Raw genomic sequence first — 25,731 nt, forward strand, 5'->3', positions numbered from 1 at the left:
CTGAGGCCAGGATAGGCATTTGGTTCCCAGGAACAATAGTCACACACATCAGGGGCTGCTCTAAGTTGGGGAGGAGGCCACGCCCCCTCCCTTTCTCATGAGAATCTTTTATTTGCCCCAACTGAAGGGTGGGCACGGGGTGTTAAATAAGAACTGGAATAGGTGGGGACACTGTACAGTGGGGCCCAGGAAGGGGGCTGGTGGGTGGGCAGCAGTTCAGTGCACCTGAGGCTGGGGATGTCCGTGGCAGAGCCCTCCTGGTGGCTCAGGAGGGGGGCCCAGCTTCTCTGCTTCCTGTTCCACCGACTGGCTCCCGTATGCACTGTCCTCCTTCACCTCTGCTGGGGGAGTGGACACGGGGAAGGACATAGGAAGAGTCAAGGCCTCAAGCCTCCCACCCTCCAAGCCCAGGTCCACCTTTGAGGTAGGGCCCCTTTACCTGTGCTAGGCAGCTTTTCTCGGGTCTCAGGACCCCTCAGCAGCCTCACTCCCTCGTCCAGGCCCATGTCAGACAGGGCATCCAGCAGGCCTGCCAAGTCCCCACCAGCCAGCTGAGGAGAAGGACGAGGCAGGAGGCTTGAGTCATGGTTAGGGTGTGGTGTCCGCAGAGAAGCACCAGAGACCTGAGGCTGGGGCATGGAGCGCGGGACGGGGACCGACTGACCTTGTAACTGCGTAGGAGACTGCCGCTAGGTGAGGCCGTCTTTCGATACGTGTCCACCAGACTGCGCAGACCCAGCCGTTCTGCCAGCTCTGCCCAGCTGCCCTGGGCTCCTGGCCCGTCTAGCAGATGCTCCAGGTTCTGTAGGACTGTATCCTCGAGTGGCATCTCTGGCCCTGAGGGGGACACACACATAACATGTTAGTTACCCCCCAGAGATGGGCAAAAACACAGCTGAATGCCACCTTTCTCACGTGGTAACCTGATAGATAAGGCAGGAAGGGCCACTGGGGGCAATGGACGGAGGACAGGGATGGAGGAAGGGAGACCTTGAGTGGCCCTGAAGGAGAAGAGACCTCTGTGAGCAGGGGTCTGGGGTCTGGCATCTGGCAATGGGTGGGGAGATCTCACCTGCAGGGCTAGGTGGGGTCAGGGGGGGCGCCATGGTGTCCTGAGCAGCATTTAGCAGCAAGGTCTTCACCTGGGGAGACAGCCTCAGCCTTGACTACCTCCCATCACAGTCCTTAAGTCCAGGTACCAGATACTCAGGACCCATCTATAAGCCCAGCTGCCCCATCCCCTGGTACTTCTAGTCCCAGGCTGGCCTCACCTTGCTGCTGCGAGTGAGGTCAAGAGGTGTGTGGCCCCGAAAGCTGCCTCGGGTGTCCCTCTCAGGGCCCTCAGAATCTGAGTCACTACCAGAGGTGGGGGGTGAAGGCAGTGGGCACAAGGGCTCCTCGTTCTCTGCATGGATGTCGGCACCTGGGTGAGGGGATAGTCACGGAGAAGTACAACAGGAGCCCACATTAAGGATGCAAAGTGGGGGGACTGGGAAGCCCCCCTTTCCTTCCCCCCAGCCCTGTTCATATGCCCCTGAGAGTGAGACTGACCGGCCTTCAGAAGGAGGCGGGTGAGGGTCGGGGATCCCAGTCCAGCTGCCAGGTGTAGGGGTGTGTTTCCCGCAAAGGTACGGGCATTCACATTGGCCCGGAGCTGTGGGGTGCAAGGGAGTGGTTGATCACAGCACCAACTGATTGGCTGTCCCTCTGCCACACCCTCCCCATCCCTAGTCCCTCCACACCCTTGGCTCCATGCCTTCCACAATCCGCAGTCCCACCTTGGTGACCAGATGGGTGACCAACCCCAGCTCCTCCATTTCTGTGGCTAGATGCAGGGCTGTTCGGCCCCCCTGCCGCTCTGCAGCCTCCACTTCAGCTCCGTTGTCCACCAGCAGATCCAGGCACTCGGGGCTTCGGGCACGGACCGCCAGGTGTACAGGGTACAGCCCTAGTGACACAGGATGCTCAGCCTGCAGCTGTGCCCCCAATGTGACCCCCTGACCATCTGACCTCGATGCCTCATGTCTACTACAGGCACTCACCAGGTACCCTCTCTGGTCCCCACCCTTGCCCGCTGGTCCAGGTGATGAACTCACCTTCAAAGTCTGGCAAGTGCAACAGTTGGGGCATGCTGGGAACTCCACTCCGCAGAAGGGTGCGCAGCACGTCAGGGGCACTGGCACGTGCCCGGAGTGCCAGGTGCACGGCTGAGTCTCCATGCCGATCCAGCAGTGCTGGATCTGCGCCCACCTGCAGCAGGAAGCTCACCACGCTGGTCTGCCCGGTGATCACTGCCAGATGCAGGGGCGTCTGGGGAGGCAGGCAGAGTGAGCCAGGCCTGCTCCTGGCCTAGACCCACCTGACTTCCAGCCCCTACCCCCTCACCAATAGATGCCCCTCACCTGGTGCAGGTGGTTGGTGAGATTAACAACGCCGAGGTGCGGGGCGTGGTAGATGACGTGGGCTATTTGCTCAATGACGCTGGTCTGCCCGTGGATGATGGCCAAATGCAGCGGCCTGGGGGTTGGGGAGTAAGACTCTGGCCTAGTGAGCCCAGCAACTCAGCATCCTTCACCCACCACCTCCACAATCTCTCTCCCTCGGCCCCGCCCAGCCCAGACGTCTCCAAGGACATCGCTGCACCTGAACTTAATACTTCCGAGCACCTTTTGCGCTAAGTACGTACTATTATTGTGCCCCTTTAAAACTGAAGTGTGCAGAGATTAAGTATCTTGGACAGAACTAGAGCATAACGAGGCCAGGCTTGAAACCGGGTCTGTCCAACTCCAGAGCCCTGGCTCTTTTTAAGTCCCTTTCCCACCCCGCCCCCCACGACCTTCCACCGCGCCAAGCCCAGGACCCCGCCCGCCCGGCCGCCCGCCCTCCCACCTACGTGTCTCCGTTCTCGTCCTGCGCGGTCAGCAGGTGGCGCTGTCCCGCCAGCAGCGCGCGCGCGTCTGCCGTGACGCCGTAGTCGAGCAAGGCTCGGGCGCTGCGCTGCGCCAGGCCAAACAGGCGCGCGTTGTATTCCCGGGCTGGGGGCGACAGGGGGTGTGGGCATGGGCTAGGTCCCCACCCGCAGCGTCCCGACCACCCGGATTCCCGAGGCCATACCTCGATGCAGCAGCTCCGGGGCCTGTTCGCGCTGGAGGGTCCTGGAGGGGGCGCTCAGCTCTGCTGCTTCCTCCCCCGCATCCACGCTAGGCGCCTCGGAGGCCATCTGCGCCCCGCCCCCGCCTCCCGGGTAGCAGCCCATTGGGGCCGCACCGGACTGGTAGGGGCTGTAGGCCAAGGAGGAGGAGAAAAAGCCGAGGCTGCCACCTGTGGACACAGGCAGGACTGTGGGGAGGGGGCACCAGGAGGACTCTTCCAGATTTCTTCCCCCACAACTTTTCTCCCCTTTACCCCTCCCTCATCCATTCCCCTTCCTGCCACCAGCACTCACCTCCTCCTCCAGCTCCTCCATAACCCCCAGCCGAGCCCCCAGAGCCTCCACCCATGTGGGAGCCACCCCCAAAGGGCTGGGAGAAGGTGGGCAAGGCTTTCCTCCGCTTCCGCTGCACCTCCTCCTTGTCTGGGGGGAGAGGCAAATGAGATATTAAAACCCCAACTCACACCTTGCCTCAAGAGCCCTGTCCCATGTTTGGTAATGGCCTTTCCCCTGAAAGCCCTCAGGCTGGCTCCTAGGGTCACCTCTTCCTGGGACCTTCCCTACTCCTGATTTGACTCATGGGTCCCCTGATCTAGTTCTTGGGACCCTCCAGCCAAGCCCCCACCCTCCAGCCCCCGTGGGATCTTCAGCCCAGCTCCACCTTCCACCAGAGGATAATAGGTGAACTGTTTGGAGTCAGAGACATCCCCCCCACGCTTGCGTTTCAGTTGCAGGAACACAGTTACAGGACGCTCAATCTTCATCTTATGATAGGGAGGTGTCCGGAACACAATGGCGTACTAGGGGAAGGAGAACATAAGGTGTATTAAGGCCTTGGCCTAGTTTCGGCCCAGGCCCAGCCCTGGCCCTAGGGTACCTGTTTGTGAACATCTGTGGGAGAGAAGTCCCCGAAGGCCTGCCATCCATTCTCATCATCCTCGTAGAACCGAACCTCAATGTCATCTACAGGGGAAATTGAAGTTTGGCCACAGCTCCTAGTAAAATCTCCAGGGCCATTTGTCCTGGAGCTGTCCCGGTCCCCAAGCTTGATACCCAACATCCCTAGCTCCCAGCCTAGGCTCCAGCCTCACCTTTCTGCACCTTGTCACAAAGCAGATAAACCTCATCTCCACCCCGCACAGAGCCAGCTGTCTTGTCCATTCGAGAAATCTTCAGGTTTGAGGCTCCAGGAGACTCTATGGAGATGGGATATCAATTACTTGAGAGGATATAATAGCCATGGTCCCAATTATGGAGCCAGGGGCTTTGTATTATCTGAACAACCCCAAAGGTACAGGAACTGCTAGTATCTTCATCTACTCAAGATGGAAGCCATACTCAGAGAGGGGAAATGACTTGCTCAAGATCACTCAGCTCATACATGGTGGGGCCAAGTTCAAACCCAGGCCTATCTGACTCCACAGTTCAAGGCTGCCCTCAATGCTCCCTCTGGCACCCAGGCCCCAGGTGATCAGGATACTCACTGCTGTCATGGATGGGCTGAGAGATAACTGGCTTCAGGGGCAGAGAGAAGGAGCCATCACTGGCTCGAAGGAAGGCAGAAAAGCGCAGCCGCACAATGCTCAGATCCATCACCTTCTTTAGTTCCTTGGCCTCCTGCTCCAGCTCCCGACGCTCGGCCTCTGGGCAGCGGGCACACATGTGACCCCTGGAGTCCTCCTCCTTCTCTACTCCTTCCATGACCACCTCCCATGACTCCCTCCACGTCCTCCATACCCGTAAGGCCCTGGGGCCTGGAGCGAAGCCGCTGTCTCTGCAGTTTTTGTATCATAATCTCCATCATGTTCTTCTTGGTCACATGCAGGACACCCAGGTTGTTAAATCTGGGTAGGGGAAGGGAGGAGTCAGAGGCCTTGCAGGCAGTTCTTTCCTCCTGAGGCACCCTCCCCACTGCCAGGGCTCAGCTCAGCTCTACTTCCTCTAGGAAGCTTTTCTAGTTTTCACTTGGGGCCTTGGGTTCTAGGGCCAACCAGGGTCTCTCCCCTTGGTCAGATGCTAAGCTCACAGAGGTGGGCTGGGGCCTAGAACTGGCAAGCAATGAGGGGGCACGCCAGTGGAGACCAGGGGTAGGGGGCACCTACTGGGCAGTCATATCCTTGGGCCCCACAGACACTGCGCAGACCCCCAGCTCCGAGCATTGCTTGCCCACCAAACTGTGGGCGTGAGCACGAGGCGGGTCACTGTGTGTTACCAGGTCCACCTCTATCTTGGCCGGTCCCTCGTAGTTACAGATCTGTGAGGGGTGAGGGCTGTCAGCAACGCCCATGAATACACTGTCCACTAGCCCACCCTCCAGCACTATCCTGGCTCACCTTGACAGTGGGATAAGTCTTCCGACCCTTCTCGCTGGAGGCACCTGGCAGTCCTCCGTGGGAAGGGCCTTCACAGCCATATCGAAATCGGAAGCCTCGCTGAAGGTGCCAGGGCACAGTGACATTGTGACCAGGACAGACACCAGCCCCCCATCCCCCCCAGCCAGCAGTGACCATAATGACTGGATGTGTGTATCCTGAATCACAACCACACCACTGTGATCAGCAGCAGCTAACCATCCCAACCCTAAGTGGGTCTGTGTCAGTTACCCTCCCTGTGGCCACCCAGCTGCAACTACCCCACTTGCCCCCAAAGCTGAAGCCATCCCACACTATCCCTTCCACTCGCTCACCTGCTTAGGCTGTTCCACGATCACCAGGTAGGGGCCATCAGCTGGGGACAGAGGGGCCTTGCTGAGCCAGGATCTCTGAGCCCACTCCCAAGGCAGAGGGCACATACTCCTCCCTTCCCCTCCCTCCAAGACAAGGGGAGGTCAGGGGACTTACTAACCTGTCTCTGGGGCTGGCTCCTTGGGCCCCACCATGGACGGGTTGAATTTGAAATCATCATATTCAATGATGCCATCCAGACCCTGGTTTGGAGACAGACTGGGGTGGCAGCTGATTCTGAGCCACCCCCAGAGGCCTCCACCTCTCAGCTCTGTAAGCCCACAGTAATGACTCCCTCTCCTCCCCAGGCCCATATGAAAGCTCCTACTGTAAGCAGTTTGTAGACAAGACTAACTGACAGGCAGGGTGAGATAATCTGAGGACATTACAGGTGTCGGGGAGTAGATGGCACTCCGAAAGACGGGCAGACAAGCAGACAGGCACGGGGCGGGGGGGGGGGGGGGGGGGGGGGGGCAGACGGCCGGCTTTGGGGCCAGGCGGCGTGACTCACTGGGTCGTAGCAACTGTCCATGTCTCTGGGCTAGGCCCGGCTCTGTCCGGTGGCTTCGGCGAGTCCTGTTCCCCAGAGTTTCAGGCGCCCGCCTTAGGTGGGGAGGAGTGGTGGCGGGGGTAGGGAGAGACAGATCAGGACGGGAGTTGGGGGAAGAGGGGGGCCCAAATTTGGGGGAGGGTCCGATCTCCTCCAGCTACCCGTCCGGGTGTGGCGGGCAAGATCCGGTGGAGGGCGAAATCTGGAGCTGGGCTGGGCCGGGCCGGGGAAGGGGCAGGAAAGTTAGAACAGCTTAGGAAAGTCCCGAAAATACCACGGGGAGGCGGGGCCGGAGGGGGCGTGCCTGGAAATGACGCCACTGGCCACTCCCCCGAGGCGGGAGGGGCGCGAGGTCTTCTCGCTGGCCTGCGGGCTCCCGCAGCACCTCTACAAGCAGAGGAGCGGCGAGACCCAGAGAACGCCCCGCGGGGTTGGGGGCCACCTCCTCCCTCCAGAGCAGGCGCCAGGGCCTGGAGGGTCTTTCAAGGCCGGGGGAGGCTACTAGTCCGGGGCCAGGCCCGCCTCCCGTCCCCTTCCCCTCCCCCGTCCTGGAGCAACCTCGGGATTTTCTACTCCGAGAGAGGCCACGGCTGATTCACCCCGGGGGGTTTTGGGGGGATATTCCTACTGTAAGGAGGCCTCCTCCCCGAAGGGCTGTAGGCGGGGGCTCTTCCCAGTCGGGGGCCCCGGGGTTCTGCCCCGAGAACCGGTCTCTGGGGCCACGGGGCGGCGGGAGGAAAGGTGTCTCCTTGGGATGGGTTCCTCTATTCCCTCTCCCCGAAACATCTGTACAGCTGTTGATTCCCACACCGCACCTGCTTTGGGGGCCCACGCCCCCCCCCAGTCCCATAGCCGTGTGTAATGCATGTATGTGTCTGCATCACAGGTGTACAAGTGTGTTTCGGCCCATGTGCTTGTGTGTACATGGTGTGAACATGCGTGTACAGGTGAGCGTCCTTAAACTAATCAGTGTGGACACATGTCTGAGCATGTATGTAAGGGCACAGGTGAACATATCCTTGAGTTTCTGTGTGAAGGGTATGGGTCCAGGCACCTGTGCACGGGTGAGTGTGTTTTGCGTGTGCATGTATGTGTGAGTCTGAGTGCATGGACGACCCTGTGCACCCGCCGGCATATGTGTAGATATACGCACGGCCCGCGTCTTTGTACAGGGATATTGACGTGTATCCGCGTGTCTTGTTCGTGTGCGTGCTCTCTGGAGTGTGCAGATGCCGCTCTTAAGCTCTGGGGCTCGGTCAGCTAAGGGCCCTCCTCCTGCCCTTCCCGGCGTCCCGCCACCCAGGGGTCTGAACCCAGCCACTCACCGCGGCGGCGGCTCCGGTTCCGGATTCTCTCCTTGCCCGACCCACCTCGGACGGGTCGCGGCACCTCTCCAACCACCCGGACTCCAGTCGGGAAAGCCCCTTTTCGGCCCCCGGGAGGGGGGAATTCCCGTGACGTTTCCGTGCGTCACTCGCCATGCCCTTTTTTATTGGCTGAAAGTTTAAGTCCCGGACTCGCGCAGCCAATCAGGAGTGGCTCAGGCAGCCCCTTAGAGGAGAAATATTTGCGCAGCGCGGGAAGCAGGAGTGAGAATGACTCTCAGGCGCTGGCTCTGGCCTGGGGACCAGTCCGCTGCGGGATCCGCTGACCGAGTGCCATTCCCCAGTCGAAGGACCCGGCTCCAGTCTCCTCACCCACCCAGGCATGTCCCAGCCGGCTGGCAGCCCCCGCTGCTGCTCGGCTTTATGGTGCGCCTAATACTTGGCCACTTCTGAAGCCGGGGAACCCCAAGGGGAAGCTGGTTTGCCTCAGCCCTCTGGCCCCCCGCCCGGAGCGGGGCCCCGCTGCCGGGAAGACTTAGGGGAAGAGGGAGGAAGTTGATCTTGCAGTCAGTTCCAGAGTGCCATCTGGTGGCCTCTCTGGAGCCGCGAGGAGACTCCGTAATCTTCCCTTAATCAATCTTCCCTGGAAGAGACAATCTGTACCTAAAACTTGTTCTATAAATGGCAGGTTAACAGCTGGCCAGACTTTCAGACCTGAATTCAGGTCTGCGCCGCGTAAGAGAAATGAGTTGTTTATTTGGGGGACTCAGGCCTTGTTCATCGATCACGGAGATTTGGAATATTAGAATGGAAAAGGCATCCAAAATTATAGTTAAAACTTCCTCCGATGTAGGAAATTGCCTTTTATACAGTTTCCAATGTCCGCTTCGACCCTTCTAGTGGCAGCAAGGTCAGTACAGAATTTCACAAGGTGCTGAACTCCGAGGCTGGACATTTCTGGTTGGTAGAACTTTTTTTTAGGAGGTGCCATGAGTAATCTCCATTCTTGCAGGCGTCCTCCCTTCGGCTCACCGAGGTAGAACACAGGCTGTTGTTTCAGATCTTTCCTGCAACTTGCCCCTGACCTTAATAATGGAATTACAGGCCTGCAGTAGCTCTGCATAAAGGGAGACTATTATGGCCCTTGATTTGGGCTATTTCCTGTCACTTCCCCCTCTTCATGTTGCCTGCAAATGGAATGTGCCAGATACTGTGTTAAGATACTTTAGTATAAATTCTTATTCTTCCTCCCAGCAGCACTAGGAGGTAAATATTACCTTTACTGATAAAGAAATTAAGGCTCAGAGAGGTGAATTAACACAACCAAATACACAGCTAGGAAGGGACAGAGTGAGAATCAAACCCAGTCTCTTAACTCTAGGACAAAGCTCTTTCCCCTAAATTTGTATAAAACAAAGCAAGCCTTTCCACCGCACTGTGGGCCTCCAAATAATTTGTCAAAATCCAGGGATATTGTCTACTACCTTCCCCTGGTAAATCAGACCCAAAACCGTTAAATTAAAATGGAATGAGGTTAGATTGGTGTACTACAACTTAGTGAACCTGTGCTAGTTACCATTGATTACAACTGTCCTTTCAAAGTGCTCATAAACCAACAGCTGAAATTGGCATGAACACTTCTAGTCTCCAAAATGTCTCTAAAAGCAACCCTAGGGCTTGAGCTATTCTTATTTATTTATTTATTTATTTGTTTATTTATTTATTTATTTATTGGCTGCGCTGGGTCTTCCGTTGCTGCGTGCGGGTTTTCTCTAGATGCAGCGAGCGGGGGCTACTCTTCGTTGCGGTGCGAGAGCTTCTCATTGAGGTGGCTTCTCTTGTTGCGGAGCACAGGCTCTAGGCACGCAGGCTTCAGTAGTTGTGGCACATGGGCTTCAGTAGTTGTGGCTCACGGGTTCAAGAGCGCAGGCTCAGTAGTTGTGGCACGCAGGCTTAGTTGCTCCACAGCATGTGGGATCTTCCCGGACCAGGGCTCGAACCCATGTGCCCTGCATTGGCAGGACGATTCTTAACCACTGCGCCACCAGGGAAGCCCAAGGGTTGAGCTATTCTAATTATGAGATTCTGAGCTGTAATTTCTTTCTATTTATTTATTTATTTGTTTGTTTATTTTTGGCTGCATTGGGTCTTCGTTGCTGCACGCAGGCTTTCTCTAGTTGCAGCAAGCGGGGGCTACTCTTTGTTGCAGTGCACAGGCTTCTCATTGCAGTGGCTTCTCTTGTGGAGCACGGGCTCTAGGTGCACAGGCTTCAGTAGTTGTGGCGCATGTGTTTAGTTGCTCCGCGGCATGTGGGATCTTCCCGGACCAGGGTTTGAACCCATGTCCCCTGCACTGGCAGGTGGATTCTTAACCACTGCGCCACCAGGGAAGCTGTAGTTTATCTGAAGATTTAAAAAAAGAAAAACCTTTATCATAGAAAGTTTCAAACATATATAGTGGAGAAAATAGTATAATGAATCCCCATGTACTCATCAGTCAGCTCCAACAATTCCCAGTGTTGTCCTGGAGATTTTAACTGACTCAAAGTTTATTGTTAGTTGCTATAGCCTCATCTATCTCGACTTAAGAAACCTCTTTATTGTTTGTTTCACTAATTTCCAACCTAATGATGATCTCTGTTTCTGTACCCAGGCCTAGCACTACTGCTGGCCCAGAAGAGAGGCACCATAAATTCGCTCCATTCACTCACCAATAAATAGGGAGGGCCTATTCTAGAAATGTGTCCCTATTTGAAGACAAAAATCAAATGGTTGTATAATATGTCAGTTGGTGATAAGTGCTACAGAGAAAAATAAAGTAGTAAGAGTATAGAGAGTGACAAGTGTTTTCTGTGTAGCAGTCAGGGAAGTCTTCTCTGATGAGGTAACATTTGAACAGTGACTTGAAAAAAGTGAGAGGGTGAGTTATGTGGATATCTGAGGGAAGAGCATTCCAGGTGGAGGCACCAGTAGTGTAAAGGTCTGATACAAATGCGTTTGGTATATTTGAGGACCAGCAAGGTTTTTTAGGTAGGTGAGAAAAAGTAAGAACTTTGGATTTTATGCTGAATGAGATGGACATCCATTTGAGGGTTTTGGGCAGTGGAGTGAAAATGATATGACATGTATTAAAAGTATCCATTTGGCTGCTGTGTGGAGAGTAAAGGGTAGAGAGTATGGAACTAGAATGAAGGAGGGAGACCAGTAGTCCAATAGATGGTGGCTTAGACTTGGGTGGTAGTGGGTGAGGGTGGGAGAAGTAGTCACATTCCAGATAGATTTGAAAGACAGAAGCAAAAAGACTTGCTGAGGGATTGGGTGTGGGATATGGGTGGTGGGGTGTGGGCATTGGTATAAGAACCTAGAAGAGATGAGGGGTAGTTGTACATAAAGTCAGAGTGATGGATGGTATTTAAAGTTTCGACAGTGGACATCACCCCACGATTGAATGTGGAGAAAAGAAGTTGACAAGCACTGAGCCCTGGGGCATTCTTTTTTGGGTTTTTTTGGCAGCGTTGGGTCTTCGCTGCTGCGCTCGGGCTTTCTCTACTCTTTGTTGCGGTGCACTGGCTTATCATTGCGGTGGCTTCTCTTCTTAAGGAGCATGGGCTCTAGATGCACGGGCTTCAGTAGTTGTGGCTCATGGGCTCAATAGTTGTAGCATGCAGGCTCTGTAGTTGTGGCTCACGGGCTCAGTAGTTGTGACTCGCGGGCTTAGTTGCTCTGCAGCATGTGGGATCTTCCAGGACCAGGGCTCGGACCTGTGTCCCCTGCATTGGCAGGCGGATTCTTAACCACTGTGCCCCACCACTACTACTTTTGAGCTGAGGAAGTGTCATAGAAAAGACCATGGGGTTTAGAGTGAGACAGACCTGGGTTTGAATCCCAGCTGCCTAACTTCCCAGGAATTTGGCCTCTCTGAACCTGTTGCCTCATCTGTAAGAGGAGTAAATACCTCTACAAGGTTGGGTAAGCAGTGCACTTAATATTGACATATACTGGTGTTCCAACAATGTCACTTCTCCATGTTAGGGTCTTAAAAGTCTCTAGCTTTCCTCTGGACTTTTTGAAGCCTGCTATCCTAGAGTTCTTATAGGAGACATCATTAAGACCAGCATTTCCCTGCAGATTATTCTATTACTTTCCCACAAGTTTTGTCACTTCCACGTCATCAGCCATTCTTTGTTAGTCAGAATTAAGGCCTGAATATTAGTTCTTGTAGTTTCCCTTGCTTGACAGAGACAACACTGTCAACCACACAAGTCACGTATGTGTCAGTTGATCCTTCTATAACAGAATGAGGCTTCCAACAAATGTTTTTCTTTGCTTGCCAGTGGGGAAGGGTTCAGTTTGCAATTACTCCAGCTTCTTTCCCGATATTTGTAGACCGAGGGATACAGACTTTTCATATTCCTTTGTTCATAGGATGGCCTTCAGGTTTCTATACAGAAGTCAATGTTGTTTCCCCCATAGGGAAACAGAAGCTTCTGAAGGCAGAGCTGTGGGGCTCAGAAGGGAGAACAGAGAGAGATGTTATAGCTGAAGCCAACGGCCCTAGTGTTAACCTGACTGTAGTTCCGGGCTTTTCTGCACTCATACAGAAGGAGTGCAGTCTTACTCCTAATTTTCCCAGGAGCAAGGCTTCTAGTTAGTGTGGAAAACAGGCATGGTCTGGACTACTTGCAGAAGGAAGGGAAGAGGGAGAAACTAGTGTAAGAGCTGCAGGACTCACGTCAGCATTGTTCCACATCAGGCTGTTTCCATTTCCAAAGCACCCGAGGGAGGCACTTACAGACATCCAGACCCAGCAACATCCACGTGGTTGTGCTGAGCAAAGGAAAGCCCAAGGTGCTGAACGATTACACAGACATCTGGGACCAATGGAGAGGTGAGTGCCCCTAACTCTCCATGAGGGAGGCCAGCTGGTAGTACAGCAGGTACCACTCTCTGCCCTCCCTTCCCCCGGGGGAAGAGACCATGGTGAAGGAGAATGCCAAGATGATGGAGATGCTTCACCTGGGAAAGCTTAATAGTATTCTGCATCACACCCACAGTACCTCACCCCTGCAGGGGCCACACTGCCTGCCCCATACACACTCCCACTTATCTTACCCTGACGCAAAGGGAAAGAAGGGGAGGGGTTCTCCAATCATGCTGCAGTGACTGGGGTAGATGGAGGCTGTGGGATGGGAAGAAATTTTCCCTCCTCAGTTCTGGGCCAAAATGAATGCCCTGTGTCCAGAAACACATGATCACAGTTATGGGCAAGATAGCCTCCCACCCCCTAAGCCCCATGGGCTCCTCTCTGCTCCTGGGACTATGAGGCACATCTGAGGGAAGACTTCTGAATAACTACAGCTCAGCTCTGGTTCACCTTCCCTTTGACCCCAGCCTAGGCTGTCACGGTTATCTCCGATGGAGCAGTTAGGGAAGAGGACAACTGCCAACCCCCTAGCGCATCCCTGGTGCTAAGGGGGCACTGCTGTGATGGTGGTGGTGGGGCAGCAGCAGTGAAGGAATCCTGACTGCGTCCTGGCGTCTGGCTGGCTGGTGACCAGGGGCCACGTGGGCCAGACTGTTGGTAGGCTCAGTCTCATTTCTGTTCATGTGATGGCCTGGGTATCCCGAAACATGGTACCCACAAACTCAAGAAGGAAACCAGAGGGAAAGGCAATGATGTTGGTACTAAGACATTTATTACATCATAAAAAATCCATCGTTGTCCTGTTTTTCCATATGTACATGCTCCTGTGGGCAGTCCCTCTGTCCAGCCCCACCTGTCCACCCTCCATGGCGCCAATCAACTCTCCAAACTGACCAACTAATTAATAAAAGAGGAAGAACTAGAGGAGGTGGCCCAGGGCTGATGGGAGTGGGGTTGGGAGAGGGAAACAAAGTGCAGAGTGATTGGCTTGGCTCTCGATGCCTGACCACGGGCAGGAGGAGCACAAGGGCAGGCACTGCAGGGCTGGTACAGTGATGCCTCCCCGAGCTGCCAGGCTGCAGGTGATACCTGAGTGTGCTCTCAGGTTGGACTCCCAGGAATGGAGAGCAGAGGAGGAAGGTCCCACAGACTGACTGTGGGTCCCAGGAGGGGCTATAAAAGTTCTTTTTCAGGTCCCCATCCAAGTAGCAGTGATAGCAGCTTGGGCTGGGACTGAAGAATTTGTGGCCCCTGGGACAGCTGAAGGGTGGGCCAGGGACAGCCTGGTAGGAAGTACTGGTCCTGATCGCTGAGGGCCCTGCCTTAGTTGACCTCAGAGGTGGGCAGGGGGTCTGTGGGGCGGGGTGTGGCCAGGAGGGGCACAGGTGAGGTGGCCTCGATGAGAGCGGGGTTGAGTATGATAGGCAGAGTCATGGGGGGCACGCCCACCTGCAGTGGGGAGGCCAAGGGCTGCAGGATCAGTGGGGGCTGAGCCAGGGGTGGAGGCCCATCCGGGGTAGGGCTCAGTCTGCTGGGGCTGGATGCCACTGGTGATCCAGAGGAGCTGCTGTTGGCAGGTCGGGGGCCCTCGGGCTTCTCAAAGTCTAGAGGGAAAGCAAGGTGGCTGCAGTCAGACTCGCTCACATTCTGCAGCTAGTTTACCAAACTTCTGCTTCTCCCACTCCTGTAAGCAAGATGACCCCTCCCAGTCTACACAGTTGAGAGTCTCTGCTCAAAACTTATTCCAGTGTCCAGCTACCTTATATCTACCCTTTATCTTCTTTGCTGTACCTCCAGTAGGTTAATTTTGGTCTGGTCTTTATTAGAATTCCTGAAGGGCAACCTCTGCATATTCATTCCAAGTCCCTGATCCAGCCTCCTTCTCTGAAGCCTGAAAATCCCAGGCAGCTAGCTCATCATAGCTGACCTGGCCCTGCCATTTCCCATAAGAAGAGCAGGTGAACAGGATCTTCTGGTTCTTTCCTTTCCTGGCTCACAGCCCATGCCCAGCAGCAATCTCAAAGTACCCCGGACCTCCTTGACTTCCTGTTTGACATCCAGCAAACTCGCTCAGAGGGACTCACCACAGGTCCCCAGCTCAGAGGGCATCTCTGGGGGAGGTGGATGGCCAGGTGTCCTGGTGTCACCAGCAGCAGGAGTCAGGTGGGCTGAGGCCAGAGGTTTTGGGGCATGAGGCTCCATGGGCACAGGGTCTGGGGAGGGTAGAGAATCCAGATGGCGGCTCTCGGTGCTTTATTTCAAGTAGAGTCCTGGCTACCCACTAGACTTAACCCCCACCCCAGGCACAGAGAACTAATTATTAGCTCCAGACTCTCTTTGATGAAGTTGGTTGGAGCCCCCTACCCTGGATGACAGTCTGCTTGAAGAGCTCATCTCGTAGGTGGGGCAGGAAACAGTCAATGCGCTCCCAGGTGATCTCCCAGAGGGCTGAGGGGCTGCCTCCTCGGGCATCCGCACTGTGGAAAATCTCTGCTGTGTCCATCACCAGGAGCATGTTCTTCAGAGACTCAGGGATGGCCTCTGACTGCAGGTGGCAGTGGGGCCATGAGAATGGGAAAGAGGGCATGGGGGGATATGGTAAGGAGAAGGCAGCCACCAAGGGGGAAACAGCAAGTCTTCCCAAAAGATGGGAGAGGAAGTAGGCAGCTGGAGTTGGGCTGAGGCAGAACGTACCAGTAAGTCACTGGAGCCTGCGTGCATGTACTTGTCCATGAAATCCAGGATGGTCAGCCAGAGGGCCGCAAAGGTAGAGAGCGACAGCAGTGGAGACAGGTGCTGCAGGAAGACCTATGGTCCCCCAGCCCCTCTCAGCCAAGAGTAGGGTAGGAGCCTTCTGCACCCCTCTCCAAGGGTGGGAGGCAAGCCTGCCCTATCTTGTGTGGGAATCCTGGATCAGAGACTCCTCTGAATTCCAAAATCCTCCCAGGTCCCTGGGTCCTGCTGAGTCTCCATAGCTGGGAGTCCTAAGCACCTACATTACACCTCTAGGTCCTCCCAGTAGCCTTGGCTTCCCTGCTTGCGAAGAGGCAGGTGTGGGGAGAGTGGGTGGGTGTAGGGTCGTGAGCAGTACCTTAGAGAGCAGGGTGGAAGCCCTCATCCGGGTCTCCTCCATCCCGCCCACATCTGCAGGGCTGATGTTTTCCAAGAGCTTGGTCAGTAGAGGAAACAGCACCTGGTGGGTAAGAAGCCAACATCTCCCTAGCAGGGTCAGGTGGAAGCCTTGTCCACTTGACCCTGGGCTGCGGTGGATGGGTACAGAACAGGAGGGAAGGTCTGATACAGGCTGAGAATTGACATCAGGGGCTCTTCAAGCTGCCTGGCTCTCCTTGTCTTTAGGATTTGCACTTTACCTTAAGACCAGAGGGAAGTCCTACCTTGTTAAAACAGGACTCCCATTCCAGGGCATCTAACTTTTGCAGATCATGTACCAGTAGTGCTCGCTGCAGATAGGTCAGTGCCTGCATCCGCACCTGGCGCCGGGCATCACAGCACAGGCAGGCAATGCCTGAGAATGAGAACAGGCTCAGGATCCTTTGGGCATCCTGATCCTGGTACTTCCCAAGCGCCAGCTCCACCTCTGCCCCTGCCCTGCCTGCTCCCCTGAGGTTTACCCTGAAGTAAAGGGCACCAACAGTGGGCCCAGAGGGTGCGTGAATCCGCTTCGATCTTCCGGCCTCCTGTGTCCAGGTGGCGCTGCTCCTCCGCCCATGAGCTGTAGATAGAGGCTGCCCTTGTGTGTAGGGTGTGCATCAGGTCTAGCAACTGGGGTCACAGGAGGGGCATGACATGAGTGGGGTTAGGTCTGGTGGATCCCCTCCTCACTAGCCCACTCCCACTGTCCCTGATTGAGTCCTCAAGGGAGTCCCTAGTACCGATCACACCATACTCCACCCCTCTCACCACTCCCTTCTCCTCAACTTTATGAGCTGGTTGTCCTAGTCCTGACCAGTGTTTCCCAAAGATGGGTATTACTCCTAGTAGCAGGGATTTGAAGAGGTGTGTGGACTAAGTATTTAATAACACAATTACACAGTGAGAAAGGTACTTTTTCACTCCTTTTTCACACTTTCTGATGACAGATAAAGCCTCATCTTGTTAATCTCATTTTAAAAACAGCAAACCTGAGGCTCAGAGGCTTTGATAGGCAACAGTGTCTGGCCAGATTTAATAATTTTTTGTTTTTGTAATTTTTCTAAGGTTATTCTATTTAAAGCAATTAATTCTCCATTTATTTAGTGATGTAAAGTCTGCTCATAAAATAAATTTTATATGTCCTGAATAGACAACAGAATAACTCTGGAAGGATAAACAAGAAACTGATGGCAGTGGTTGCCTCTGGTAAGGGGAACTTAGCAGCTGGAGACAGGAAATGGATGGGACTTTTATCTGCTTACCCTTTTGTACCTTTTGAACTCTGTGCTATGTGCATTTGAATTACTTATTTCAAAAACAAACTATAATTTAAAAATGAAGCAAACAAAGACTTACAGGCGGTCCTGGACAGGGGGGGCACTGTGGGGACACTGGCTGAGGCCCTGGCTGGAACATAGGCCCTTCCTTTCCGCCCTGGCTTTCCCTGGCCCCACCAAGACTCCCAATGTCAGGTACCGGGAGAGGAGAGGAAGTAAAGGGTGCCATACTTACGTCCTGACTGACCTGTAAAGACACCGTATGGTAGCTGGCAGGCACACCTTCGTCCTCATCGTCATCACTATGCCCGCCCCGAGTGGCATGTTGGCTGGAGGTTCGAGGCCGCCGAAGCATTGAGCCTTCCTTGGATTTCTTCTTGAAGCGGTTCCCTTTGCTGTCATACTTGTGACTCTTGCCACGTTTCTCCTGGGACTTGCACCCTGAGCAGGGCCAGATGCAGGTCACATTTCCATATCCATGGGTACAGATGGCCTGCTCCTCCCTTTCCCCCGTAATTCACATGGTTACTCCCCAACTGCCCCTTCATCAGGTGACCCACCGCCATTCAGACTGGCCTCCACAAAGATGCGGAGAGTCTTGACACAGAGCTCAAAGTTGTCAGGTGTGATGTGGGCAGCGTCACGCACAATGAAGGACAGGGATTCCACACACTTGAGCAGGGACTTGGTGTCATGTGGCCCGAGGTCCAGCCCCACTGTTAGGCTGTACTGATTGACCAGGGGTGAAGGACCTGGCCAGCTGGTCTCAGGCCCTGGCTTGGAGTTATCGATGTCATCCTTCCCCACCTGTAAAGTACAGAGGAGCTGAGAATCCAGGCTTGACCCTGATCTTCCCCTAGCTGCCCTCTCAGAAGGCCAGGAATCTTTCCCACAGGCCAAGAGGGGAAGACTCACCCGCTGCCCGTATGCTCACTCACCACTAACCAACCGCTGTTGACCACATCAGCATCTGTGGCTGATCGGTGAATCTTGCCAGGCCTGCCATGGTCAGTGTAGACCTCCGAGTCAGAAGTGTACCCTCGGTCCAGGCTCACATCATTTTGATGGAAGGATGGGAGTTCACTATCTGATTGGGCCCCTGAGCCAGCAGGGAGAGGGGCAGAGTCAGGATGGGGATGGGGAAGTTGGGATGAGGCACAGTTTCAGCTCTCAGAAGAAAGGTGCTGAAGCCTGGCCTCTCTTTTCTCTTGGTCTGGATTAGTTTCAGCCCTGTCACTAGAGGGCTGAAGGATGGCCTGGAGAGCTTCTCTGTTGACCAAATGGGGCAGCAGGCTAATTTGGGCTCCTGACAGCATCTAGTAGCAGCTGTTGGGGAGGGAAGTGGCAGTGAGGACAGAGTTTCTGAGAAAACAGTCCTCAGGACAGTAGGAAGCCTGGCTTCATAGCCTTCTCCATTGCCTACTTGCCTTTATGCTGTTTAATCTGTGGGTAATGGGGAGAGGCCCGTTAGGCACAGGAAGCTCTGGAAGCAGAGGGCAGAAGCCAGGGGTATTTAATCTGCTGAACACAACAACCTGCGTTTTGTTTTCCTGTCTCAACCACTGGGGCCATAATTGTTTATCTGCCAGTGTGGGTCTCTCTGGGAAAGGGCTTACCAGCATCAGGTGCATCGGCCCTGGCTGTGGCCTGCAGGGCAGCTGGAGGCTTTACACCTGAGCCAATGCACTCCAGCAGCGTGAAGAGGGTGGCCCAGTCATCACTTGAGTGGATGTTGGCTGCGTTAGTCTTAAGGAGTTCATGGAGCCCATAGGCTACCTGGTGACTGACTCGGGACAACACGCTGGGCTTCATTAGTAGCAAAATGCGCAGGGAGAGCAGTACCTGGGGCAGGAGATGGGAGCAGGAAGTGGAAAGTGGGCACATGCGTCTTGTCTAGCCTCCTTCCCCACCAGCCTCCCTAGGTTAGTGAGAACAGTTTTGGCTAAGACTCAACTTAGGGTACTCTGTGGACAGATGGCCAGGGGCTAGGAATGGGGACAAGAAAGAGGCAGGTGTGTTTATAAAAGGGCAATACGAGGGATCCTGTGGTGTTGGAACTATTCAGCATCTTGGCTAGTGGTAGATACACAAACCTACGCAAGTGCTTAAATTGTGTAGAACTTAATACACGTATGAATACAAGTAAAACTGAGGAAATCTGTATAAGATTAGTGAATTGTATCAATGTCAGTATCTTGGTTATGATACTACACTATAGTTTTGCACAATGCTACCATTGGGGTAAAGTGGGTAAAGTGTACAGCCCCCAACTTATGATAATTTAACTTAGATTTTTTTGACTTCACAATGGTATAAAAGTGAAACACATTCAGTAGAAACCATACTTTGAGTTTTGATTTTTTCCAGGGCTACTGATACGCAGCACAGTCCTCTTTTGTGATGCTGGGCAGTGGCAGGGAGCCACAGCTCTCAGTCAGCCATGCCATTATGAGGGTAAACAACTGATGCACTTAGAACCATTCCGTACCCAGACAACCATTCTGTTTGCCACTTTCAGTACAGTATTCAATAAATTACCTGAGATATCCAATACTTTATTATAAAATAGACTGCATATGAATCTATAATTATCTCTATTTTCAAAGTTTAATTTTTTAAAAACTGAAAAAAAGACCAGCAACATTATGCAAAACTACAGCATAATATCATAACCAGGATACTGACATTGATACAATTCACTAATCTTATTCAGATTTCCCCAGTTTTACTTGTACTCATACGTGTATTAAGTTCTACACAATTTAAGCACTTGTGTAGGTTTGTGTATCCAGCACTAGCCAAGATGTTGAATAGTTCCAACACCACAGGATCCCTTGTGTTGCCCTTTTATAACCACACCTGCCTTTCTTGCCCCCATCCCTAGCCCCCGGCCATCTGTCCACAACTTCTAAAACCTCGTCAATTCAAAAACGTCATATAAATGGAATGATATAGTATATAACCGTTTGGGATTGGCTTTTTTCACTTAGTATAATTCCTTGGACAGTCATGCAAGTTGCTGCATGTATCAACAGTTTGTTGCTTTTAATTGCTGAATAGTATTCCATGGTATGTATGTACTACACTTTACGCTGAAAACCATCTGGGCTGATTCTAGTTTCTGGCTACTACAAATAAAGATCCTGTGAACATTCATGTATAGGTTTTTTATAAAAGTAAATTTTCATTTCTCTGGGGTAAGTGCCCAAGAGTGCAACTGCTGGATTGTGTTGTAACTGCATGTTTAGTTTTATAAGAAACTGCTCTATCATTTTATATTCCTACCAGAAATTTAAGAGTGACTGACCCACATCCTTGTCTGCATTTGGTATTATCACTGTTTTTCACTTTAGCCATTCTGACAGGTGTGTAGTGGTATTTCACTGTGGTTTTAATTTGCATTTCCCTGTTGGATAATGATGATGAACACCACTTAAGCTTCTTCATGTGCTTATCTGCCATCTGTATATCTTCTTCATATCTTTCACCCATTTTCTAATTGGTCTGTTTTTTTTTTTTTACTGTTACGTTCTGAGTTCTTTTATATTTTAGGTATTAGTCTTTTTTCAGATATTTGATTTGCAAACATACACTCCTTGTCTTTACCTCCTTTTCACACTGGGCTCTCATAGAGTAGAATTTTTAATATTGATGAAATCTACCAGTTCTTCCTTTTATGGATTATATTTTTGGTGTCAAGTCTAAGAACTTTTTGCCTAGCTCCCAAAGATATCCTGCTATTTTTCTTTCTAGGGTTTCATAGTTTTACATTTTACATTTAATTCTATGATTCATTTTGAGTTAATTTTTCTATAAGGTATGAGGCTTAGGTCAAGGTTCATTTGTCCCCTGCCCCCTCAACTATGCATTTCAATTGCTCCAGCAATTAAAAGGATTATGCTTCCTCCACTGAATTGTTTTTGCACCTTTGTCAAAAAATTAGGCATCTTTGTGTGCGTCTATTTCTGGTTTCTCCTGTTACATCGATGCATGTGTCTGTCCCTCCAAAAATACCACAGTGTTGATTACTATAGCTGTATAGTAAGCCTTAATATCAGATGGAGTGATTCCTCCCACGTTTTTTCTCAAAATGTTCAGCTATTCTAGGGCCTGTGCTTTTCCATCTTAGAATAAGCTTGTCTATGTCTACAAAAAAACCTTGCTGGGATTTTCATAGGAGTTGCATTAAACTTACAGATCAATCAAGGGAGGAATGACATCTTCACTACGTTGAGCCTTCCAATCCACGCATATGGTATGCCTCTTCATTTATTTGGGTCTTTAATATCTCTCATTAGCATTTGTAAGTTTCAGCATACAGATCCTATACATGTTTTGTTAGGTGTATAGCTAAGTATTTGATTTCATTTGGAGCACTTGTAAATGGTTTCATTTTCTATATGTTCATTGTTAGTATAAAGAAATGTGATTAATTTTTGTGTATTGATCTTATATCCTGTGACCTTCCTGAACTCATTTCTATACTGTTTGTCTTTTATAAATTGGGTGAAGAGATCTCAGGAGGGTCCTAAGCATGAGAGCCAGGAAATCAGGTATGGGGCTGGGACTGCCACAAGGCAGCAGCCGTCCAGCCCTACTGAGCAGAGGTGCTGAGTACTAGCTTCATGCCTGAGGCCATTCCAGATTCACTCTCAATGTCCCTGTTAGACTCCCCTAGCCCTGTGGTAGGTTACTGGGCTCATGCTATGGGGCACTAAATGAAGTCTCTGTCTCAGGCCATATCCATAACTGATACTGTGGCTTTAGTCCCTTGTATACCTTCCTGCCTTCCCAGCTGCACTCAGCTTACCTGGCCACTGATCTCTTCTCTCCGGAGTAGCCTAATGGCTAGGCGCAGCAGCCCCACTACTGCCCGCTCCACAAGGAAGCAGAAGTCCTGTGCCTGGACACATAGGTGGTATAGATGGTCTCGAACAGTCTGCCACACACAGCCCACACGGTCCCTGAGAAACATAAGGGATGAGGATAGTCTCAGCTGTAAAGGCCACTGGGCAATAAGCCTCTTTTTCTGATTGAGGCTAGGTCCTTCAGAGCTCAGTGGTATTATACCCTAAGCAGGCAGCTATAATGAGCAAGCTTCTCCTCTACTGCCTATAGCTTCATGTGCTTCTTGTCCCTAGAGCCCACTCTGCAAGATTACTCCAGGCTTCCATCCCCTTGGCACAAGCCCAGTATGAGGCCTGCCTAAAGACTGCCTTCTACCTGTTCTCCAGCACAATCCTCAGCAGCATCTCCAGGCAGAAAGCAGCATCCTCTTCATCATAGGTCTCTTCATCTGGTGTCACTGAGACCAGAGCCTGGAGGAGAATAACAGCAGGAAAACAGGCATGGAGGAGAAGCCAGCCACTGGCCCACCCCTGACAGAAACTGAGGCATACACCACTATCCCTGTCTCCCCTCCCAGACCCAGCCAGCCCTTTCACCCCTCCTCCCTCTTCACTCTGTACCTTCATGAGCTCCTGCAGTGACTCCAGCTGGAGGAATTTACTTTCTGTGATCATCTTTTCTGGGTCACATTGCTAGAGGTGGCACAAGAGAGGGTTTTTTTTTTTTTCTGTATGCGGGCCTCTTACTGTTGTGGCCTCTCCCGTTGTGGAGCGCAGGCTCTGGACACGCAGGCTCAGCGGCCATGGCTCACGGGCCCAGCTGCTCCACGGCATGTGGGATCTTCCCGGACCGGGGCACGAACCCGTGTCCCCTGCATCGGCAGGCGGACTCTCAACCACTGCGCCATCAGGGAAGCCCCGAGAGAGGGGTTATTGATAAGGACTAGAGGGAAGAGAATGTTCCCAAGAAGCCAGGGAGAGAGGGCAGAAGGAGTCAACTCTGGTCACAAACCCTAGATGACCCTATTCTTCAGTTCATAGGACAGTGTCTATCTAGTAGAGAAGGGTCTAGGCTTGTTCACCAGGGGTAGGCAGGGGCAGTTACCTTGATACAGTCCAAGGCCATTCTCTTGGCCTCTTGGTTCTCAGTGGATGGGCCCCGCACGCTAGACTGCTCAGTACCACTAAGTGTCAGCCAGCTCACAAAGCTCAGCACTGTCGACTCTCCTCTGTAGAAAGAGAGTACAAGCTCTAGTGAGCTCCAGAGTTCTAATCCTCCCTCTGCAAGGTCTCCAGCCTCTGATTTCCCCTCACCGGTTTGATGGTGTCTCTTCCCGTTGTAGAGAGATCTTGCCATTGGGATCCACAAAATCTTCTACCTGGAAAATCAGGTCAAGAATAATTTCTTTCCACATGCCCTCTGCATTTCCTGCTCTGCCATGCAAAGTTTTCTGGCTTTCTTCCTGTTGTCCTCTGCCCTACACTATTGACTGGGCCCCTCCAATTGATGACTGGCAACAACTTCTACCAGCCTTCCTTTACAGCTATCCCCATGGCCAAAGATCTGTGGTCTTACATTTGAGGCGTTCCTGGTAAGTTTCAGCATGCATCAGGCCCAGTGCTACTCTCAACCAGTTCTATATGCAGACAGTACGTAATCTTGGAGCTCTTGCCTTGTTATTATTGATTAGTCTCCTACCAAGAATTACCTCCACCATAGCCTTGGGCAGCAGTTGGGCTCGGAAGAGCTGCAGCATGGCCTCCATGATATTCTTCCAGCCCTCCCGCAGGATGTCACCATGACGATGGGCCAAATGGAATACTGTCTTGGCTGCAATGTGGGCTTTAGGGTTGCTTCCAAACACAGTGGGCAGGTTCTCAATGGACTGGAAAGGAAGATGAGATGAGGCTTAGGGTCTGGCAAATGTCTTGAAAGGAGATTCTCTTAGGCCTCTACCTATGGCTCCTGAGGGTCCTTCTGCTAGTTCTGCTTCAATCCCCCATAATACTGGTGGGAAGGGCTACCCTGGCTAAGGCCTTCTCCACTATTGCATCTCTTCTCTCATCCCCATTATATAAGGTAATGCTATTCTCATCCTAGGGTGTGTCAGACAGAAATGGCTAAGCTCTACTGTAGTCCAGGGGTAGTGAGAGAATATGCTGATGGAAACCAGCTCCACAGATAAGGGTAGGTCTATGGCTAAAAGAGAGGTCTTCCTTTGGAACTCCAAGTACACAGTTCCTGTCCCTGCTCACCTCACTGCTGAGAGCTGTGAATTTGCATAGAGAGATGATGAGATTGTCAAACACATCACTGAGGCCATAGTGGGCGGAGATCATGGCGCACTTCCTGTAACGTCACATATCAGATACAGTCACTGAAAGGCCAGGCAGCCCTTCCAAGTCCCCAAGGAGGCTTGCTTGGGATTCTTCCCTAATCAGTCCCAGGAAGAAACCTTTTACTCTTGAGTCTGTTTAAGACTGAGCTTTCCCAAGCTTCAGCCTCCCTGAAAACTCAGGAGGAACCCATTCTAAGGAAAATAAGAGTAGGAGTCAGAGAGGCATGGAGGCAACCAAGTTAAATCAAAGAGGTGGAAGGAGATCCAAGACCATAGTCAAACTCTGGCTACCTGAAGCCTGAGATGGCTTTTTGGATGATTGTCTCCTCAAGGCTTTTGTCAAAGACATAAGAAAGAGCAGCAATAGTGGGGCCCCAGGTCATGGTGAAGAGGTCAAGATCGTAGCTGCCAGCAGGCACACGTAGGAATATGCCTTCTGGGGTGGCACCTCGATGAAGCAGCACATTCCATACATAATTCTCCCGAACCAGGCCTGTCTGCTCCTCAGGCATCACAATTTCCTCATTCCTGTCAGGAGGTGACAAAAGGAGTAGGTGCACTGCTCTGAACTTGACTGGTTACAAACTAGGACAAGGGGCTTTCTGCCCATTACTGACACTTTCCTTCAATGAGAGGTCATCAAAACTGCAGCTCAGTGGTCTGCTTCCCTCCCCACCAGTGGCACCAAGGAGAAAGAAAGGAAGCATCCCATAATCTCCAAGCCCCATCTCTAAGTGGGCCTTTAGTTCTATAGTAAGATCTCATATTTTTTCTGGGTATGAGAAGATGAACAATTCTACCTTTTCTGATTTACAGTAGAAACCTAAGTGTCCCAAACCTCATCTTCTAGTACCCATCTTGGGTTCTCTACTAGCCCCATAATGCATCTTGCAAGCTAGACAGGAAAACCCAGCTTCTCTGCGTTCGGAAAATGGGGTGATGACATTCCACTTAGCAGGGGCAGTTTGGATCCTGGCTCAGGGTACTAAAGTTCCAGTACTATTCAGGCTTCTTTGAGGAATAAATCAGTTGGGGGAGAAGGGGCTGCCCAGATAAATTACGATGCTAAATCCAGGGTATATGAGTCACTGCAGTCTGATGTGACTCCAAAATCTGGAGAAGGAAGTAGCGGGCTTCTCCTTAACAGAGATGCTACACCATTCTCTACGCATACTCACTTGATGGCATGGTACATGTCCTCCAGAATGTCTTGCTCAAAGTCCTTGCCTCCATTCACACCTTTTAGATTTTTGCGAAACTCCTAGAGACAGGGCAATAAGCTTTACCCCCCATGTGTCAATGCTGAAGCCCCACTCAGGGAACTCCTGGGTCTGTGGTAAATAGGACTTTAGGAAACAGTAAGTGACAGAATCCACTTCCCTACCCCAGTTCCTCTTCTGGATTGGCCAGCGCCCCCTGACTCCCTTGGACAGAAGCTTGTC

At 52.2% G+C, this 25,731-nt stretch overlaps 2 protein-coding genes across 21 annotated transcripts in view; both read right to left on the reverse strand.

Annotated features, from left to right (window-relative positions):
* Nucleotides 1–56: 56 nt before the first annotated feature.
* Nucleotides 57–6,666, reverse strand: NFKB2 (nuclear factor kappa B subunit 2). Of its 4 annotated transcripts, none has more exons than XM_065894039.1 (22): nucleotides 6,386–6,666; nucleotides 5,996–6,077; nucleotides 5,838–5,878; nucleotides 5,485–5,583; nucleotides 5,254–5,405; nucleotides 4,889–4,995; nucleotides 4,636–4,794; nucleotides 4,243–4,347; nucleotides 4,029–4,114; nucleotides 3,813–3,951; nucleotides 3,446–3,574; nucleotides 3,115–3,321; nucleotides 2,894–3,035; nucleotides 2,403–2,517; nucleotides 2,097–2,310; nucleotides 1,779–1,948; nucleotides 1,552–1,654; nucleotides 1,272–1,423; nucleotides 1,073–1,142; nucleotides 665–837; nucleotides 440–551; nucleotides 57–338 (listed from the first exon to the last, which is right to left on the reverse strand). In XM_065894039.1, exons 1-22 carry the CDS (start codon nucleotides 6,404–6,406, stop codon nucleotides 217–219), a joined length of 2,700 nt encoding a protein of 899 aa, XP_065750111.1. In that variant the 5' UTR covers nucleotides 6,407–6,666; the 3' UTR covers nucleotides 57–216. The 4 variants fall into 4 exon arrangements, with proteins under 4 accessions (XP_065750111.1, XP_065750112.1, XP_065750110.1 ...); XM_065894040.1 differs by having other exon boundaries at nucleotides 3,115–3,314; nucleotides 3,442–3,574; nucleotides 6,386–6,406; XM_065894038.1 differs by having other exon boundaries at nucleotides 217–341; nucleotides 3,115–3,314; nucleotides 3,442–3,574; nucleotides 6,386–6,406.
* A 6,760-nt stretch (nucleotides 6,667–13,426) lies between these two features.
* The window catches only part of GBF1 (golgi brefeldin A resistant guanine nucleotide exchange factor 1), a 122,510-nt gene continuing 110,205 nt past the window's right edge, over nucleotides 13,427–25,731 (reverse strand). For 8 of the 17 annotated variants that reach the window (XM_065894278.1, XM_065894289.1, XM_065894288.1 and 5 more), the window contains 20 exons: nucleotides 25,468–25,550; nucleotides 24,581–24,817; nucleotides 24,207–24,300; nucleotides 23,660–23,836; nucleotides 23,265–23,329; nucleotides 23,056–23,179; nucleotides 22,572–22,643; nucleotides 22,327–22,421; nucleotides 21,914–22,067; nucleotides 18,720–18,945; nucleotides 18,042–18,202; nucleotides 17,664–17,910; nucleotides 17,351–17,544; nucleotides 16,306–16,456; nucleotides 16,069–16,199; nucleotides 15,765–15,866; nucleotides 15,368–15,481; nucleotides 15,038–15,218; nucleotides 14,758–14,886; nucleotides 13,427–14,277 (listed from right to left, as the gene is read on the reverse strand). In XM_065894278.1, coding sequence (XP_065750350.1) covers nucleotides 13,997–14,277; nucleotides 14,758–14,886; nucleotides 15,038–15,218; nucleotides 15,368–15,481; nucleotides 15,765–15,866; nucleotides 16,069–16,199; nucleotides 16,306–16,456; nucleotides 17,351–17,544; nucleotides 17,664–17,910; nucleotides 18,042–18,202; nucleotides 18,720–18,945; nucleotides 21,914–22,067; nucleotides 22,327–22,421; nucleotides 22,572–22,643; nucleotides 23,056–23,179; nucleotides 23,265–23,329; nucleotides 23,660–23,836; nucleotides 24,207–24,300; nucleotides 24,581–24,817; nucleotides 25,468–25,550 — 3,018 coding nt within the window. In that variant the 3' untranslated portion in view covers nucleotides 13,427–13,996. Of the gene's footprint in view, nucleotides 14,278–14,757; nucleotides 14,887–15,037; nucleotides 15,219–15,367; nucleotides 15,482–15,764; nucleotides 15,867–16,068; nucleotides 16,200–16,305; nucleotides 16,457–17,338; nucleotides 17,545–17,663; nucleotides 17,911–18,041; nucleotides 18,203–18,719; nucleotides 18,946–21,913; nucleotides 22,068–22,326; nucleotides 22,422–22,571; nucleotides 22,644–23,055; nucleotides 23,180–23,264; nucleotides 23,330–23,659; nucleotides 23,837–24,206; nucleotides 24,301–24,580; nucleotides 24,818–25,467; nucleotides 25,551–25,731 lie in introns of all 17 variants that reach the window. The other 9 variants (XM_065894286.1, XM_065894279.1, XM_065894276.1 and 6 more) reach the window with 4 other exon arrangements.

Source organism: Phocoena phocoena, chromosome 16, assembly GCF_963924675.1.
Source record: "Phocoena phocoena chromosome 16, mPhoPho1.1, whole genome shotgun sequence".
NCBI classification, from domain to species: Eukaryota; Metazoa; Chordata; class Mammalia; order Artiodactyla; family Phocoenidae; genus Phocoena; species Phocoena phocoena.

Bases quoted from the DNA above. Each gene is read 5' to 3' on its own strand.
- NFKB2 (XM_065894039.1), bottom strand. From the start codon at position 6,406: ATGGACAGTTGCTACGACCCA. The intron at 5,879-5,995 runs GTTAGTAAGTCC...CTCTGTCCCCAG, and splicing joins GGAGCCAGCCCCAGAGACAG to CTGATGGCCCCTACCTGGTG. The intron at 1,655-1,778 runs GTGGGACTGCGG...TGCACCCCACAG, and splicing joins TCACCCATCTGGTCACCAAG to CTCCGGGCCAATGTGAATGC.